General features: G+C 36.6%; 1 protein-coding gene and 1 pseudogene across 1 annotated transcript; one reads left to right on the top strand and one right to left on the bottom strand.

Annotated features, from left to right (window-relative positions):
* Positions 1-399: 399 nt before the first annotated feature.
* Positions 400-5,028, top strand: LOC143557588 (inactive protein kinase SELMODRAFT_444075-like). The gene is made up of 9 exons (XM_077046626.1): positions 400-912; positions 1,015-1,169; positions 1,260-1,354; positions 1,434-2,458; positions 2,532-2,692; positions 2,802-2,878; positions 2,963-3,110; positions 3,195-3,344; positions 4,785-5,028. The coding sequence occupies exons 1-9, from the start codon at positions 723-725 to the stop codon at positions 4,995-4,997; spliced, it is 2,214 nt and encodes a 737-aa protein (XP_076902741.1). The 5' UTR covers positions 400-722; the 3' UTR covers positions 4,998-5,028.
* A 309-nt stretch (positions 5,029-5,337) lies between these two features.
* Positions 5,338-5,969, bottom strand: LOC143557557 (PRA1 family protein F3 pseudogene; annotated as a pseudogene).
* Positions 5,970-19,744: the final 13,775 nt, after the last annotated feature.

A 19,744-nucleotide genomic window follows, 5' to 3' on the forward strand; every position in this document is an offset into this window, starting at 1 on the left:
AATCCGTATATCTATGAAGTTGTAATTGTAATCTACGGTGGATATAATATTAGAGGATTCACGTCATATCTGCGTTTAATCCAGTAGTGATGAGATCTGTACCGTAACCGAAAATAAAGCTATACAATGTATAAGGTACGGTACTGATTTTTTTCGTTACTACCGGTATTTAAAATGAATGCTACAGTGACAGAGTCAAACAAACTGTGTACGTCATGTCATTTGATTGATTTAACTGACACAGTGTTTCTATGCTCTTATTATTATTAATATATTATAATTGATAACTTAACTGTCATTAGATTTGTGATTTCACCTTTGATTCATATCCTAACAGTCAATTTGTCATAAATTTGTCTTGAACAGATCCGTTGATTTGGAGGCATCTGCTTCAAATTTGTGTTTGAAGTTTCAGAGATCTTACTTTTGGAGTTATTTGCTTAGAGCTTTGCAGATAGAAATATCCTTACTAAATAAGGCGAATACGAACTCACTTTCCGTTTGGATTCCTTTACAAGTGTTCTACATTTTTAGAAACACTTTACTGGTTATAATATAAATTTCACCAGTCAAAAGAGTCTTTTCCCTAAATTTGGAGGTATTCAATTCAGCTTTTTGTTACCAGCCAGCTTGCAATTTCTATGAAGAATCAAAACCTTGTGGTGGGAGCCAATTGACTCCCACAATAATAATACTAGGGATCTTTTGGAGTGGTATCATTCATGGGCTCAATGAGTAGAGAAGAGAATATGGTGAAGGTGGAAAAGGGTTCAGATGCTGCTGAGAAAATAGTTGTTGCTGTGAAAGCATCTAAGGAGATTCCCAAGACTGCTTTAGTTTGGGCTTTGACTCATGTAGTACAACCAGGGCACTGTATCACATTGCTTGTGGTATTACCTGTACAGAGTTCTGGTACAGTTTTCAACTCATCATGAAATTTAACATATTTTGTTTTACTTTATGGTTTTGGTTAATTAAGCAATGTGTTTTTTTTTCTTTTTGGTTCCAATGCAGGTAGAAAATTATGGGGATTTCCAAGATTTACTGGTGACTGTGCTAGTGGTCACAGGAAATCTCATGTAGGAACAAGTTTAGACCAAAAAGTTGATCTTACTGATTCTTGTTCACAAATGATTCTTCAACTTCATGATGTTTATGATCCTAATAAGGTTTGTTTGTTAAAGGGTTACTTTTTTTTTTATGTTTAGTTATCTTTTTGGTTAATAAATGAAATCCTCATTGTGCTGATTATGTTGCAGATAAATGTGAAGATCAAAATTGTTTCTGGATCTCCATGTGGAGCAGTGGCTGCAGAGGCTAAGAAGATTCAAGCTAGCTGGGTTGTATTGGACAAGTATGTAAACAGAAAGTTTTAATTTTTTTTATCTTGGAGTTCACCTTTTTATTTTAAGTAAAATTTAACCTTTTTGCAGGAAGCTTAAACATGAACAAAAGAGATGTATGGAAGACTTACAATGCAACATTGTGGTGATGAAAAAATCACAGCCGAAAGTTCTACGATTAAATTTAGTTGGATCGCCTAAGACGAAACCCGAAGCTGAGTGCCTGTTACCTTCAACAAAGCAATCATCTGAAAAACAAACAAAAAACAAAAACTCATCTCTTGATTCCATCCGTGGGCCCGTCGTTACTCCGACAAGTAGCCCGGAAGTATTCACTGCAACTGAAGCCGGAACCTCATCAGTGTCAAGTTCTGATCCGGGTACTTCACCGTTTTTTCTCCCGGTAACAAACAGTTTGTTAAAGAAGGATAAATCATTATCAGCTGGAAAAGAATGCCAAGATATACACGAGTCGAGTTCCGACTCTGAAAGTGATCATTTATCCTCAACTTCATCTAGCTTAAGGTTTCAACCATGGATGGTAGATATGATCACATCCGGCTGTCAATCCTTTCAAAACAAGGAAGAAAGTTCACAAAGATATAACTCTCAAGAAACTTCTAGATCTCAAGACATGTTCAGGAGGTTATCTAGGCTTGATAGAGATAGCGAACATGGAAGCCATAGAAGTGATGTGGAATTTAACGGTAATGTTAGAGACGCCATATCTTTCTCTAGAAGCATACCTTCGGGCCCGCCTCCTTTGTGCACAATATGTCAGCATAAGGCACCGATATTTGGAAAACCGCCAAGGTGGTTCAGTTATGCTGAGCTGGAGCTTGCCACTGGAGGCTTCTCTCAAGCTAACTTCTTGGCTGAAGGTGGGTTTGGGTCGGTACATAGAGGGATGCTTCCAGATGGTCAAGCAGTTGCTGTTAAACAACATAAGTTAGCAAGTTCTCAAGGGGATCAAGAATTCTGCTCAGAAGTTGAAGTTTTGAGCTGTGCTCAGCATCGGAATGTTGTTATGTTGATTGGATTTTGTATCGAAGATGGAAGGCGGTTGCTTGTTTATGAGTATATATGCAACGGATCACTCGATTCTCATCTTTATAGTAATTTAATTTCTAAACTACAAAGTTGTGTTTAAGATTTTTAATGTAACACTAATCGTTATGTTATTTGCAGGACGTCATCGAGATCCGTTAGAATGGGCCGCACGACAAAAGATTGCAGCAGGAGCGGCTCGCGGCTTACGCTATCTTCATGAAGAATGCAGAGTCGGTTGCATTGTGCATCGTGACATGCGGCCAAACAACATCCTAATTACCCATGACTTTGAACCTCTGGTATATTCATCTTTTACTGTGAAACATAACCCCAATTGCTCAGCTTTCAAAAACTGAAATACGGACTTTTAAGAGTTAAAAACTCAAAAACCTTGGTTTTCTTTATAAGGTTGGAGATTTTGGTCTAGCGAGGTGGCAGCCTGATGGTGACACCGGAGAAGAAACAAGAGTTATAGGGACATTTGGGTTAGTCTTTAATTAGAATTTGTATGTTCTGGCTTGTGAACAGTGGTGGTTATAATAATAATAATGTGTGTATGATTTCATTAGATACTTGGCACCCGAGTATGCACAAAGTGGCCAGATCACTGAGAAAGCCGATGTGTATTCCTTTGGAGTTGTACTGGTGGAGCTTGTTACAGGGCGAAAGGCAGTGGATCTTAACAGACCTAAAGGCCAACAATGCCTCACAGAATGGGTAAGTTTTACGCAAACATGATGGGTTAGAACATTAAGACAATTGTTTAGTTTTTTGATTTTGTGTTCTTTAATACGTGAACAGGCACGCCCATTGTTGGAAGAAGATGCCATTGATGAGTTAATCGACCCAAGGTTAGGGAACTCTTTCTCAGAACAAGAGGTTTATTGCATGTTACAAGCTGCTTCTCTATGCATCAAGAGAGATCCACAGCGGCGCCCTCACATGTCACAGGTACTATTGCATCGGTTTTTAATAACTCGAGTCATTAATCATATTACTCACATCTTTTGATTCATATATTTCACAATTTCGGAGAATGTGAAATAACTAGTGCAATTTAATCATAGAAACAATATAAGAGCATCTGACCTTTGGTTTCTCCTTTCTGAGGTGTATTTCAAATCACTATTTTCACTTTTCTGTAAAGTTCTTTAAACACCCCCTAAAAGCACTTTACAAATAAAATGGCAAGGAAAAGCTAACTCATGTGAAAACTGGTAGTCAGAACAAAAGCTGCTCTTATCTGTATTTTTATAGCCTTCTTTATCCAGAATTTCTGATCTACCACCTTTGACCCAACTCCCCATGCCAATTTGGCATAGTATGGGCTGGATATTAGCAAACGTAGTTCCAAATCCGTTTGTAAAACAAAATACCCGTTTTATACCGTTACCCATTACGTGTTAGTTTCGTTGGTATGCTCGCTTAAAATCTTATATGAGTGGGATTACCATTGCTCAAAATTCAATCTTAAAGTCACCTTTAAGAAACCCCCCCCCCCCCCCCCGGTTTTTTTTCAAACATCAAATACTCAACCATCCTTATATCTGTTCTATGTTTTTATAATTACACAGCTTTAAAATATTGTTAATTATTTGTTTACAATTATATATTCTATAAATATATTGGTTTTGACATTCGTAAATATAGAGGTGTTCGATATATGAAGTTTTGGATAGTTGATCACGATCTGAATTTGTGTTCAAAATTTTGGGTATCTGAAATTGAAATCCAAACAGATATCCAAATTTTGAAAAATAAACTATTTAAAAATATTTCTGATATCCAAAGTATCTAGAAAATTATCCGAAATTTATGAATATTTATCTGAAAATTCGGATATGGATTCTGGTTCAGATTTTTTTAACACCCCTAGGTAAATAGAGATGCCCAAACCGGCTCCAAACACTACACGGGTTCGGTTTAGTCAATGAAAAGTCAATTGGTTTACGATCGGGTTGAAACCAGTTTTGGCTGGCTCTGGTTTGGTTTAAACCTGTTTGGAACTTGTTTCAACTGAGAGAGTTGTAAACCAGTCCCAAATCTCCAGTTATTGGTTCTAAACCGATTTTTATTATTTTGCTTCAGTTTGGGTTGGGTTGGGTTGTAAGTTTTGGTTTGGTTAACCGTTTTCAGTGTGCAACTCTGTTGGTAAAAATGAGATTGGTTTTGAGTAATGGGCAGGTATCACTTAATACATACATTCAAAAAATTTTAAAAGCAGTCCGTTAATCTCATACCCGAATACTACTATTACATGTCATAAAGGTTCGAGTTTTCAGCCACCCTTAACTATGTCATGGTGCCCATGGGCAAACTTTACTCGTAAATTCAAAATTTGTTCATTTTCAAGGAAGATGACAAGTATTTAACAATAAAATTGTTTGTAAGGTGCTGCGCATACTGGAAGGGGACATGATAATGGATTCAAGTAGTGATGTCGGGAACCGAAGTGGCAGAATCTATATGGATCACCAACAGAGTCCAATGCGAGATTCACTAATGAACGAGTTGAGCAGCAAAGTTTCTCTAGACTCAACACGGCCCTCTTTTCGCCAAAGAGAAAAGATCACCAGACGGACGGCACATGAAGACCGAAGGTGATGCTGCACAAACCTACATGCCCAAAGTGACCAACCTTTATGGCTCATCATCATCTTGTATGCCTTTGTCCTTGTGCAGGACATGATTAGTTTAGTGTTTTTGTAATTCATTCCGAGTGAAGAAACCGCTGCACAAAGTGTTGGTGAATAATAAAATAGGTTTATGCAGATAATGAACATTCAAACAATAATCACTTTATTCATTGCATAACCGTGATTTCAAACACAAACACAACTGATGAGTAAAACTGGATATTAACAAACATAAATCAGCAATTGGTGCATAACTACAAATATAATCCATGCTTAAAAATTTAAACAAACGCCTACGATCACAAACCGAATCAACACAACCGATCAACAAAACCACAAACTAACAAACCAACACAGATCGCCATTCACCAATTACCTTCTACGACGAAGACACAACCAAATACCCTCCGGCTTCAGCACCATCCTCATCCAAAAACAAATCATCCGTCCGTCTAACAACAGCATGAACCAATACCACCACAACCCCAACCAGCACCGCCACCAATATATTCACCATAGCACCAGTCAACAACAGCAACACAAGCGTCAACACAGACAACACAACCAACACCACACGGTCATCAACCACACGGCCCACAACCACCAGCGGCTCATCCCGAAGGAAGTACAAAAACAACCACGCGGCCATCAACACCACAAACACAATCAACGAGATCGGGTGCCATAACAAACTCAGAAACAGAATAATTAGCATAATAATCGCGTAGTTCATACGGAAGTAACCTAAATTGGTTTTGACTCTCGGAAAGGCTTCCGAGAGGCCGTGTGGGAAGTTGAGTGAGCGGAAATTGAACATCTCTTTCCATGGGCGGCGAGTGCCGAGGCCGGTTTTGATGCGGGATTTGGCGCGAGAGAGGAATTCGAGATTGGAGCCGGCGCCGGTGGAGGTGGAGGTGGGGATGGTGCCGTACGTAGTCATTGGCAAGGGTTTGGCGGTGGGAGTAGATCACGAGGAAGTGTGAATTGATGATACTGGTATGGTATGGTATGACTATGGACTATTCACTATTGTTTAGTTTTTTCCTTAATCAAAAGTTATTATTATATGTTGGATACTCGGGCATCCAGAATCGCCTCGAAATAAGGCCAATCGTCTTTTTTTTTTTTTTTTTATCTTTTTAAATTTAAAAATATATATAGATTATATCATCTAAAAATTTAACAATTAGGATGATAAGCTATTGAATAAATTAGGCATAACCTTATCGACTTTATTGGCAGGTAGGCCGTCTACAAGAATTTATATGTCTTGATCGAGTCAAAATTAAAAAATTATAGACTCTAACGACTAACAAAATAATATAAATAAATAAAAAATTAGGCATTATGTAAATGGTTTTTTGTTTGATTTAAATAATTAAATGTTTAAATAGGGATTACTTAGTTATAATATAGGTTGTGTAAAAAGCTTTTTGTATAAAAATAAGCTTAAAATGTCTCAACTCTCAAGTGAGACTTTTTGGTTGGGGGTCATACCCCTTTATCATTAGACTAAACTAGTTATTGTATAATTAGAGTAAAATATTAAACATACATATTTTTTTAATATATATATATATAATTTGTGCCCCCGAAAATCAAGTGCCCCAGCCGGTCGCCCACGTCGCCCTATGTCCCAGCCAGCTCTGTTGGGTGGACCTGTCGAATTAGTTATTTAACCTTTTTTCGGTGGTGTTTGGAACTACTCTTAATATGAACCACCCCTGAGATGAGACGTTAACTAGTCATACTGATTATGACGCTTCAGACCTGACTCAGAAACACTACTCGTCAAATCACCAATATGGGAAAAACCTCCTTGATTCGGGTCAACTCTATGTCATTGAAATAGAAGACCAGTTGCAATTGGCTATATACCTGTTTTTTCTTATCTTGATTTTTGTTTATACTACATATTATATATTATTTATTGTAATTTTATATCCAATATTAATTATTATATAAATATGATATTAATACATTAAATAAACCTAGACTTGTCTATTAAAAGAAAACTAGCATAAGGCACGAGCTTGATTTAACCTTTTGTTGAACTCATAATAAGCAGTTAAAGAGCAGCTTGGCTTGTCTGCACTTCTAATTAAAACGTTAAGAAACACATGACCTAAGAATCTAGTGGCCACAACATCCATGTGCCTTTTAGACGTGTATCTTAAACACCAACACCAAGATCTTGTGAGCAGGCACCTCGTAAAGGCCAAAAGACTACATCACTCAATACATTTGTAACATCACAAAAATTTTGGTTCAAATTTGACAAATTAATAAAACTTAAAGACTAAAAATACTCATGGCAAATGTAAAGAGAAAAATAAGACAAATAATGGAAGTAGTTTATGTTAAGGAATGGAGTAAGGAGACTCCATCCCACATCGGAGAAAAAAAGAAAAATAAAGCACTTTATAAGGAGAGAACATTCCATGGAAATGTTCTTAAGTGGCCAACCACTCTCCAGTCCTAGCGGAGGGTGTGAAGCACCCGACGCGTACGGGCTCGGGCGATGGGCGCTATGATGGCGCACTTCGCACGCTCGCATCGCCGCGAGCCGCTTAAGAGCTGCCTCTGTTTTTTTGGATGATGATAAGATCAAGATATGACAAGTTACCAAAAGACCAGGAACTAAAAATGAACAGATTCAAAATTTTGCATTTTCGCGATACGCGAAGAATCCAAGTTGTGCATCTTCGCGATACGCGAAGATGCAGTATACGTGGCGAGGTTGGAACGACACGTGGTGACACGTGGCAAGCCTACGCGGCGACTCAGCGAAGCTAGTGCAAAAAAACAGAGGCAGCTCCATGGAAATGTTCTTAAGTGGCCAACCACTCTCCAGTCCTAGCGGAGGGTGCGAAGCACCCGACGCGTACGGGCTCGGGCGATGGGCGCTATGATGGCGCACTTCGCACGCTCGCATCGCCGCGAGCCGCTTAAGAGCTGCCTCTGTTTTTTTGGATGATGATAAGATCAAGATATGACAAGTTACCAAAAGACCAGGAACTAAAAATGAACAGATTCAAAATTTTGCATTTTCGCGATACGCGAAGAATCCAAGTTGTGCATCTTCGCGATACGCGAAGATGCAGTATACGTGGCGAGGTAGGAACGACACGTGGTGACACGTGGCAAGCCTACGCGGCGACTCAGCGAAGCTAGTGCAGCTTCGCGATACGCGAAGCTGCACAAAAATTTTTATAAATAGGCCGGCCATGGGGGGTGGTCCTCACCATTCAACTCACACTTCCAATTACACATTGTCTCGATTTACGTGCCATGACCCGAGATGGCGATATCCTGACAAGCCTTACTTCGAAAAGCATGCCATAACCCTACTTAAATACCCTCTCGACTTACCTTCAAGTAGAAGTGTTGTTCAAGTAAAGCACAGACATTTCTATAAATAAGCCATTCAAGGTAGGGGTTCTGCCCGATTATTATAATATAAATGGCTTAGACCCTAGTCGGGGATATATCATGTACCTTGATTTTATAAAGTGGAAATAAGATTTTATAAAGTCGAGATTATAGATAAAATAATACTTCTTTATTTTATATAAAGATTTTATATTTCTTAAGAATTTGAAATATATGTTTTCTTCACGAAGAAGAAACAAAGGTTTATAAATAATTAAAAAGAAAGGACTAGAGGTCCTTATATTTATAAAGAGATAAAATGTCAAGGTAAAGGTTATGCAATCAGACTAAAGGTCTGAAGCTAGATCGTTGATCTAGTACTTATAAAATGTTATTCTCGTACTATAGGTCTGAGGTAACGAGAAAAATTGGTGAGAAACACCAACCAAGAAGAAAGGTGAATACGTCCAACTTTTTATAAAACGAAGTCTTGAATGTTTGCATAGGTTTATATCCCTAAAACTTTATAAACAAAAGTAATACTGGCCCTCAGGCTATTGTATACGTTTGTCTGGATCCTTACATATGTGGGCAGACGGTGGGCACACCGCACCACACTTGCTAATGCCACCGCCACGTTGGGCCGGACCCAAGTAATGTGCGAGAGGGGATTATCTCGTGTATATTGAATTGTTGCCAAGACCTCGATGCTACGGTATCGCTGAGAGGTTTCAAGTATAACTGGAGGTTTATAATAGTATATTTAACTTGGTTGTTTCCTAAGCCACGATGGACCGGGTCACAAGATACTCGAGGGGATAACTAAGTAACTTAAATGTTTTGTGTCAGCGTGTTCACCAGCATGTGTTGCTGACGTATTTTTTTTTACTGTTTTACAGGTAATGAAGAATAGGTGTTTGGAGACAGAGGATAGCCGTTAGACGATCTGATGGCTCAAAGGATGTTTTAATATTAAAATAATGTAAATCATGGTTTTAATATCCAAACACTTTTGTATAACTTAACGGGTGTTTCAAACCCCATGATTTGAATATAATAATATTTTATTAAAAGTCTTCCGCTTTACAACCTTTAATCTCTGATGTATTTACAAAACAGGTACCAACTTACGAGTCACACGCCCAGGCCCTGAGCCGGGGTGTGACAACATCACACAAACTATTATGGTATCTACTTTACACTCACCGGTATTTTTATCAAACTACAACTCTTATAAATTCTGTAAACTTACAATTTTTTTTTCTACATTAGTAGCTTAAAACCTCATATCGGTATATGTTTACCGATTAAATCTGTAACCTTGAGTCCTACAAATTAAAGTAACTATATATTTTAATTTCAAAATCAATAAACGAAGCACTTATTTGAAAAACAAACATAACAATTAAAATCAGTAACTGAGTGACAATAAACATCGCTGACAATATACCATTTTTAATTAAATATGCAATTTAACGACATTTGATCTAATAATAATAATAACAATAAAGGCTTATAATTGACTCGTTTAACTGGTTTAGTCAATTATAATTATCAATGTAACCTAAAGAAGCCCATAGAAAGCAAGTGTATTACTAGTTCAAGAAGTAATATAAAATTATCGAAACAATCACAAGTTAAATAGATTAATTATTTAAAAAAAAATGTTCTTTAAACAAATGAATTAGTTTGTGAAAATTTTGTAGGCATTTTGAAGACGTTTTCTCGTTCTTTTTAACTATACTAATTTAATACATTGTCCATAAGTTACTATCTATATATATTTGTATTTTAATTTGATAATTGGAAAAGATACCAACGATGGTATGTGTTGCTTTAAAATATATGATTTGAATATAACTTAATTTCAAGTAACATTTTTTAGTTAAACATAGGAGGAAGAAAATAAGATGAAGCACACATAAAAGGTTTTTAACACCAAAAACATGAAGGCGCGTAAGATGGAACATAAATATCAAAATAAATTCAAAAAAATTCGACTCGTGGAGATGAAATTTCGATCTATTTAATTAAATAAAAAATCAGTATTATACCGTATTTACACATTTTGTTTTAAAACTAATTATAAAAGATTTGTAATAGGCCAAAAATATTAGTCTAATTTTACAAGTTTATAATAGGGTATATCTAATATAATAGTAACTAAGTTTCAAAATACATATAACTCTTCTAAGTGTAGTGATTACATTATATAAGCTTAAAATTTATATAAATAGCGTGCGGAGTTTAAAAACTTGAAGTCGGTAAACTTTTAAAATTGTTATAAATATAGGGAGTTTTTGATATTTCTGTTCAATTTTGTAAGTGAGAAGTATTTGATTACAAACCTAAAACCTTGTAACGATTAGTATTTCATGGGATCATCATTGTCAAATGAGCCTATTCTTATTTATTGTTGTATCTATTCATATGTAGTTTGTATTTGATCATATTTAGTTGAAGACATGATAGAAGAGTCATGCTTTTAATGACTTATTAATATTTAACAACCTCAATATTTAGAGTATATCCTATGACCTTGTTGTACTCACAAATTCGATTGATATTAAGTAACTCACATCATGACTCGTTGCAATTAAAAAAAATAAATTAAAAATAGTAATATTATCTCAAAAGAGACGTGTAACATTATTAAAACATTTACAAGAATTGTTAAAATCCTAATTAAGTCAAAACACTTCATATTTCGTGGATCAGACGATCTCTATAAGCTAAGCAAGAAGCATACTTTATTATTATTTTTTAAAATATTAACATTTATTGGTTTAAATATATGAACCAAACTTAAACTATAATTAACCTCTAATGAAAGCTATTTTATTATTAAATCACTTATTTAAAGCTTAGTAATTACAAGTTTAAACAATTTCAACCTATCAACTTGAGTTGGTGTAGGTTACTTTCTAACTCGATATTTGATAAGGATTAAATCGACCTAACAAACTCAATGGTTCTTGAAAGGAGATTACAGAACACCAAACCCACACAATGTGGATGCGATGAACACGTATAACATAGAGACCACAATCGGCATGCGTACCGTATTGTTACAAGTGGCTCGTAAAATCAATTGTCAATATATGTAAGCACATGTGGTTGGGTCACAACTCACAACTTAAACAGCCTTTAGCTTATGGATGAGCCAATAATGCGGTACCAAAAATAACATATATCAATAATAAATCCAAATAAAAAGTGCTTTCATGTCTATAATTCTCCCTAGCGGCCCACAACAAAAAGAAAGAGTTATAATTTATATCCACATGATTGTTTTATAGTTTTCAAGATATTTTTGTAATAAACTTTAAATGATTTCATTTATATATTTAAGATCATCTATAGGTAAAGAAATTAATACAACAGAATATAATGCTATATATATATATACTAAATTTTATCCTTCGTATTACGAAAGTTGTTTTACATTATTTGTTATTAATATTTATATATGTATATTTGGATTTTAATTTTATTTATTGTAGGAAAGTTAATAATTAATATACTTGATGTTTGATATAAAATGGTTTTACAAATAAATGATATGTTATAATCCGGTTTAAAAGCTATCTAGGTTTGGTGATACCCATTACCCGTTTATTTTGTTATTATAAATTTTTTTTCTTAATTATAAATAATATATATATTTTTAAATAAAATATGATATTAATTTTTAGTATATCCCTATTTTATAGGATTTTCATATCAAATATTTTATGAGATTAATTTTTAATATAATGAGATTTATAACCCATTTAAGAGCTATATGGGTTTGGTGAGACATTTACCCGTGAATTCAGGTTAAATGCGTGAGAAACCTTCATTTACAAATAAAGCAATTTGATGGCTTGAGAGAATGGTTGTTTTACATTTTTTGTTTTTTAATATTTATTTTTTGGATTTTAATTTTCTTTATTGTAATAAAGTTAATAATATACTTAGGGTTTGATGATGAAAGAGTTTTATAAATAAATGATATGTTATAACCCGTTTAAAAGCTATCTGGATTTGGTGACTATGACCCGCTTATGTTTTTTACTATAAAATTGTTTATTAATTATAAATAATGTCTTTTTCTTTTTTAAATTAGATATTAAATTTTAGTATATCCTTATTTTATAGGATTTTCATAAATTTTTAATTTAATGAGATGTTATAACCCATTTAAGAGCTATCTGGTTTTGGTAAGATTCATACACATGAATTTGGGTTAAATCAATGAGAGGCCTCTATTTAAAATTCAAGCAATCTGGTGGCTTCCATAAAAGGGGGAGCGACCAAATCGCGACACATAGAATTTTAGGGGTTTCGTTTATATATGTATATAGAGAGAGAGGATTTGGCTCATTTTAGAAATGTTTTTAGTGTGAGAAGTGCGAGAAGAGATTTTAGCCAATCATAAGTTTTCTTTTTAATTTCAGATTATTTTATTATAGAAGTATATTAGTAAAAAGTTTAGGAGTTTCTTTTAGTAATTAATACTAATTAATGTTAAGTTACAAATGATTATACATTTATTTTTATTTTTAATTTGATTTAATCTTTAAACAATTCATAAAACAAAATCATCATACTCATACTATAAAACATATAAATATATTAACTATCATAAAAACAAATACCTAAACAAATCATAACATTAACCTACACATACAAATACTAGTTTATGTTATCACTCACACAGATCACAATATTTAAATATGTGCACATAACTAGTTCGTGTTAACCTACACAAATCACAATAATAACCTACATATACAAATTTTTACTTCATGTTATAGCATACCCATTTGTATTTACCTACACATATCAAAATATTAATCTACACAAACAAACCTCGTTTATGATATCACATACAATTAATAGTATTAACCTAAACTTGTAAATATTCACAATGTAGGAACACATCATATTTTTTTTATAATTTTAATTATTTTATAATCATCTTTTATGTGTAGGCAAATACGAGTTATGTGTAGATGAATATTATTTATATGTAGGTGAAAACAAAATGAGCTAGCACGCTGTGTAGGTGAATACGATATATGTGTAGGTAAATATTAGTTATGTGTTGACGAAAAATAAAAGAAACAAAATTGGTGTAGGAGAAATAAGTTGTGTTGGTAAATACGAGTTATATTTTGATAAAAATAAAAAGAACTAATAATGTGTATAATTGAATATGAGCTATGTGTAGATTATTATGTTACTTGTGTAGGTGATCAATTTAATACAATTCACCTACATATACATTTTTTTATATGTAGGTAACAAATTTGTAACTTTCTATTATAATTAACGTGGAGAATGTTTTAGGAGTAATTAAAGGAATTAATGCATTGAACAAATCAGAGATAATCAATGGTTGAGATCGACTTCTCGCTATAATATCACTTCTCGCATGATCCACCCCTATATATATATATATATATATATGCTTAAGTTCAAGAGAGAAGTGATCATAGTGTGAGAAATGTAAGAAATCATTCCAACCAATCACATATTTTCTTTATTATTTTCAGTTTATTTAATCATAAGGGTGTGTTAGTAAATTATATTTTGTTATTTGGGCTAACAGCGTAGCTTGTTGTCAGTTTGCCTTCTGCCTCTATGTAAACGAACTTTTTTTTTAATGAACTATTCTGATTGAATTAAAAAATAAAATAAAAATGGCTGACATTCAGATACTCATGGTTGTAAAATTGAGTGTAAAAATCGAGCCTAGACGTCGATAATCACTATTTGGTCAACCTCGGCCAAAATTGAAAATTATATATATAAAATTTGGTACAAATATGCATATTTGAAAAACTACATATAAATCTCAATCCGGTTAATCCTTATAATTTCAATTAATCATTAGTCCCTACTCAACTGTTTGACTAGTGCCTAGCTAATTCTACAACACTACATATAACTGTTATTTATGAAGCAACTTTTAACATTCATCTTCTAGACTTCTAAAATTAACCATTGGCCAGCAGAACTTAGACAAAGTGTCATACCAGACTCTACAGGTTTATCAAGATTATACGCATAATTAGGGTAATGTTGACCTTAAAAGAGTAACGGTTAACATCCATACACTTTCCTTGCAACTTGTCGTTTAGAAAGCCACTTCTAACATACACTTCCTCTTGCAACTTGTCTTAGAAACCACTTTTAACATGCATCTAAGACTTACTAATATCTTTGTACAATATAAGTATACTAGTTTTAGAGCCCGTCTCACACACGTGATTATTCAAATTATAAAATTACAAGTAAAACAAATAATTACATAACGTATTTGAAAAAACATATTACATGTATGTCTGAATCTATAATATTTGTACATAAATTAATTTTATTTATATCACAAAAATGATTTTTTTAAACGAACGAAGAAACACTATTCTACCCCAGGCAGATTACGGATAATCTGGGGGTTAAATAGATGTTTCCCACGATGGGTTAGATCCGGCAAAGATGGTTCTTCTGATAACCTGCAAAACAGACACCGTGAGCTCGTCACTGAGAAGGGGGGGGTACCTCCTTGTGACCACCCTCCGGCGTGAGAATCAGACTAGATTGCTCTTGAATATAAGTGTATATTAAGAGAATGACTAGAGCAGATATCAGGTATAAGATATGATATAAGATATAAGATAAGATGATACCATTCCAAGGTGTTGGAGTATTTATAGCCGAATGTAGGTTTCCAAGAAGGTACAGCCGGCTGAATAGTGTTCCTGTTCTGCCAACTGTGGGCTACGCACATGCCATGCTGGTAGTTGGTGGGTAGGCAGCGGCTGATAGTGACCAGGCCGGCTGTGTACTATTCCTGTTCCACCAACTGCAGGCTATGCACGTCCTCCGACAGGTTGGTGAGTAGGCAGCGGCTAATAGTGACATACAGTACAAGAGCGTGCTGCTCGTCATACTGTTGTCAGTGAGCTGTCGTATATTTGGTCAGATCTTTTGTCCATACCTCGTTAGGTACAGTACAAAAGATCCTCCCGTATCGTACGGACTGGCTCATTTGGGCGGGAGTATTCCCGGCTTTGCTCATTCCTTCTTCAGGTGACATTACTGAATTTGTAGGTTCCTGGACGGATCGTACACGGGATGTCTCTAACAACGCAGGTGCGGAATCCCTGCGTAGGTAGATACGAGTGTAGAGAATATAGAGATCGAACACACAAGCAATAAACCAACCACGTTATATTGATAACAAACACGTGACCCGAGGTCACCGTTACAGACTATTACACGTAACTCGGTTACTGAAAACTGAAACGAAAACCCTAAACGAACAACCTCAAACTGTTTCGTCTGAAACAGTATATAAACACGACAACTTCGCCACAGGCGAAGTTGTCCATAACTTCGCTGATTCAACAAGTTCGCCATAGCGAACTTGTTGACAACTTCGCGCATTACAAAACAAACATAAACAAAACATAATTACATTACAGACTCGATTACAAATGCTAGACTATGAACTACTGACATACATGTACCAACAGACTCCCCCTTGGCAGTAGCTTCATATCTTGATCTTCAAATCTTGAGTCTTGTAATCTTTACCTCTACGCGTGCGCCCCTTCTCTCACACATACCGACACTACCCTTTGATATTTCCTAGCTTGATCCTTCCAAGCAGGAATGTAGAAGATCTTCTTCTCGTTGAGCACTTTCAAATCATCCTTCGATAGATTAACAAGATGCATCGGGTCGTACACCCGAAGTACTTCTTGTTCATCCTCATCTTCCATTACCGCCTCAGCTGTCTCACAATCCACGTACCACCATTTTAAATCTTTTAGGACGTTCTTGGGCATAACTTTCATCGGTACTTCTTTCAAATGACGGACTGGTTTATACTTCATTACCATCCAAGGTTTGCCGTCAGCCCTCATTCCACGATCTTTGTCTTCTATCAACTTTCCTTTTTGAGGCTTTAGGAGTTCAAACTTTTTGTCTTTAATGGCTTCTTTCCAGACGATCTTCCCAATGATTCTTGCCATATCATCATTACTTCTATTGATCAGCCCCAATCTCGCTAAATCTCTCACCTCACATTCTGGTAAGGAATTCAGAGATCTCAACAATCTCTTAAAGTACTGAATGCCGTCGTACCGTTTGATCACAAATAGTTTCAGCTCTTTGTCGTACAACCAGCATATGATTCCTTTCTTTGACTCTGCATAGCCCTTTATATTATAAGTCTTTCTGAACATCGTTGGCACTGCAGGCTTCTTGGTTTTAACAAACCACTGAGCACAGCCTTCTTTCCAGTTCGGCTGCTCCTCCCATACTGTATCTTCTATCACACTCTCATCCCCCAATTCTGATCTCTCAACAGCTGGAATCTCATGTTCCACTGACTCATCTACAATCTCACCTTCTTCTAACACATCTTCCACATTAATCTGTTCTCCAATCCTCTCAATCTCATCCATAGGCAACACGTCATCATCATCCATCAACTCATCGTCCTCCTCCTCATCCAACTCCTTCAACGCATCAATAACGTCTTCAACATCAGCGTCGTCATCCACAACTACAACATCATCACCAGCTGCATTTGTAGACTCCCCCTCAGTTGTGGAAGCTCCAAGAGCCTGAGAGGTTCTTGGCAGCTCATCACCTGCACCTGAAGGTGCATTGGGATCATCGTCATGATCTTCTCGTCTTTTCGTTCTCAACTCATCGCCCCTACACGTCTTCTCCCCCTGAGATGCCAAGTAATCCTTGAAGGCATCTATTATTCGTCCATGTTCTACCAGGAGGGCAGCTTGTAGTCGATTGGATTCCACTAGGCGGTCAATAGTCTTTGACTGTTCAGCAACAATCCGCTCTAGCGAAAGAATCCTCTCGGTATCTGAAGTAGGCAATGGAGTTGGTGGAACATCAGCAGAAGTGACCGCAGGTGGTACACTTGGTAACCCTGCAGTAGAGGTGATTGTCGACTCCACAAACCGTGCAACTACCACCGGTGGATTAAGCGGTTGAGGTGGTAGGGACACAATTGTTGGTGCCGACGTCTCGATCGCTGAAACCTGTGCAGTAGTAGAAATAAGAGACATACCAGATAGGGCAGGTGGAGCAAAACGTACTAGTCTTGAAGATTCTCCAGCTCCCGAACCTATCCCTCTCTGTTCTCTTCTTGAGCGTCTTAGCACAATCTGTACTGCCTCCTCTTCATCCACTTCATCCTCATCCTCCCCCACAGTTCTCGGCCTCTTTCCCGTAGTCCGTTCACGAGACACCATAAGCCTTCTTGCCTCAGCAAACGTCTCGTCTAGATCAGAGTCAGCTACCGAAGTAGCTGCTCTGGTAACATCCAAAAACTGAGGACCCGAGACATCCATATCAAACAAACCATGTCCACTAAAAGCAGCATCTAGATCAACGTTTTCAGCAGTGGACACAGCCTGAGATATAGTAGCTGGCACAGCAGCAGAAGATACAACAGGCGCAGCTGATACAGCATGAGGTGCTGCCGCCTGATGTGGTTGCGGATCCCTGAACTCGTCCCCTCCTGCAGGAACATACTCCGGGTTAATGAGATACCCGAAAAGTGGAGTATGCCTGGGACGCCGCTCAGGGTTGCTTCGAGTGCTCGACGTTCTGCACTGAGCAAAGATACGTTTTGTTACGCACTCAACGTATCTGATAGGGCGTCTTTGCGGTACAGACGGAGCGACATGATTGATAATCATTTGTAGGAACCGAGGATACATAATAAAACGCTCGCGTGCCGTCGCCCGTCTCTGACGATCAATCTCGTAAAAGATTAGCTGACTAAACGAATATCTGCGGTTGTAAGTCAGCGCAATCATAGCCGATTGCATCGTCGCACCCATCCCATCTGTTCCTGCCTTTCTGCCGGACATGCATACTATCAACACATGCATCAAAAAGCGCCATTGATCCAGCAGAAAGCCTTTCCTCCTCTGCGAGTCCCCCAGCGGACCCGAATAACCCATCCTTAAGTAAGCTCCGTCACGGAAAGGAGCTACGAATTCCGTTGGGTCGTCTCTCGTTTCATCACCGAACTGCAGAGCCAACCGTATGTCTTCCGAGGAAAACTGTATGTCTTGACCATTGACAGTTGCTCGCATCACTGGAGGCTCAGGTCTGCAATCATAATACACCGTCTGCCAGAAATCTTAAATGTTGGGCAGAGATATGGGTAGTGTATTAGTGATCGCGTGAAAAACTCGTGATCGTTGGAGAAATGTGATAATCTCCCTATAGTCTTCAACGCCTCGTGCGTCTGGATCCAAAGTGATGTATTGGTTATGAGCTGGGAAGAATTGTCGTTGCTCATCACCATCATCACCTCCAGTACCTCCAACAGCAGCCATATCTGCACAAAACAAATCAAGTTAGAGACCATATAATCATCTCACAAGTTCGCTGTGTACCATATGCGAAGTTGTGATGTACAGGCGAATTTAAAGTTGAGGCGAAGTTGGGAACAACTTCGCTTCATCTGTAAGTTCGTCTATAAACTTATAAAAAATTTGAAATAGGCGAAGTTATGTTCAAGGCGAAGTTATGGATAACTTCGCCATAGGCGAAATTAAGCTTCAAGCGAAGTTGTGGATAACTTCGCTGAAGGCGAACTTAAGCCACTGGCGAAGTTGAGAATAACTTCGCGTAAACCTTAACTTCGCCTGAATCTGAAACGGCGACTGTTCAGATTCAAACAAGATTTATCCGATGTATCGGACCGATTTAACGATCTAACAATGAAGTCCAACATATTTCAATGGTGTTAGGACGAAAAGGTCGTCCATGAACACGTAACGTGAGGTCGGAAAACTTGGTTTCTAAGGTTCGACGACCCGAGGTCTCGAACCGGGTAAAACTATAACGAGAAAGATAGGATGTTATTGACGACACATACCACTAGTATAGTAGAAACAAGGAACACAAGATCGAAATCGAAAGTGAAGAATAAGATCCGGATGAATTGATTAATCGAACAAGTTCGCTGGTAAATCGAGAAAAAAAATACAGTTTACTGTTTACAATCCCTTATATAGGGCAGAGTTGGTTCAGGCGAAGTTACGCTTAACTTCGCCAAGGCGAAGTTAAGCACAACTTCGCTGAATTCAACAATTTCGCCCGTAATTTTCAAAATCAGCCCTTTAAGTTTGAATAATCTTGAATTTAACCTTAAAAATTACCAAAAAGAGTTAAACAAATATGATCAAGACCCAGTAACCAACAATAAAATAATATAACTACAAAAACTAAAAAAAATTTTAGAAAAATTTTAACGAAATAAGGGATCAAATTTCAGTCTAGTCAGGGACCACTACGTTTTAG

The sequence above is a fragment of the Bidens hawaiensis genome, unplaced genomic scaffold, assembly GCF_021521415.1.
Source record: "Bidens hawaiensis isolate Kalapana, Puna unplaced genomic scaffold, B.hawaiensis_p1.1 tig00019071_1, whole genome shotgun sequence".
NCBI classification, from domain to species: domain Eukaryota; kingdom Viridiplantae; phylum Streptophyta; class Magnoliopsida; order Asterales; family Asteraceae; genus Bidens; species Bidens hawaiensis.

Bases quoted from the DNA above. Each gene is read 5' to 3' on its own strand.
- LOC143557588 (XM_077046626.1), top strand. From the start codon at position 723: ATGGGCTCAATGAGTAGAGAAGAGAATATGGTGAAGGTGGAAAAGGGT. The intron at 1,355-1,433 runs GTATGTAAACAG...ACCTTTTTGCAG, and splicing joins AGCTGGGTTGTATTGGACAA to GAAGCTTAAACATGAACAAA. The intron at 2,459-2,531 runs GTAATTTAATTT...TGTTATTTGCAG, and splicing joins ACTCGATTCTCATCTTTATA to GACGTCATCGAGATCCGTTA.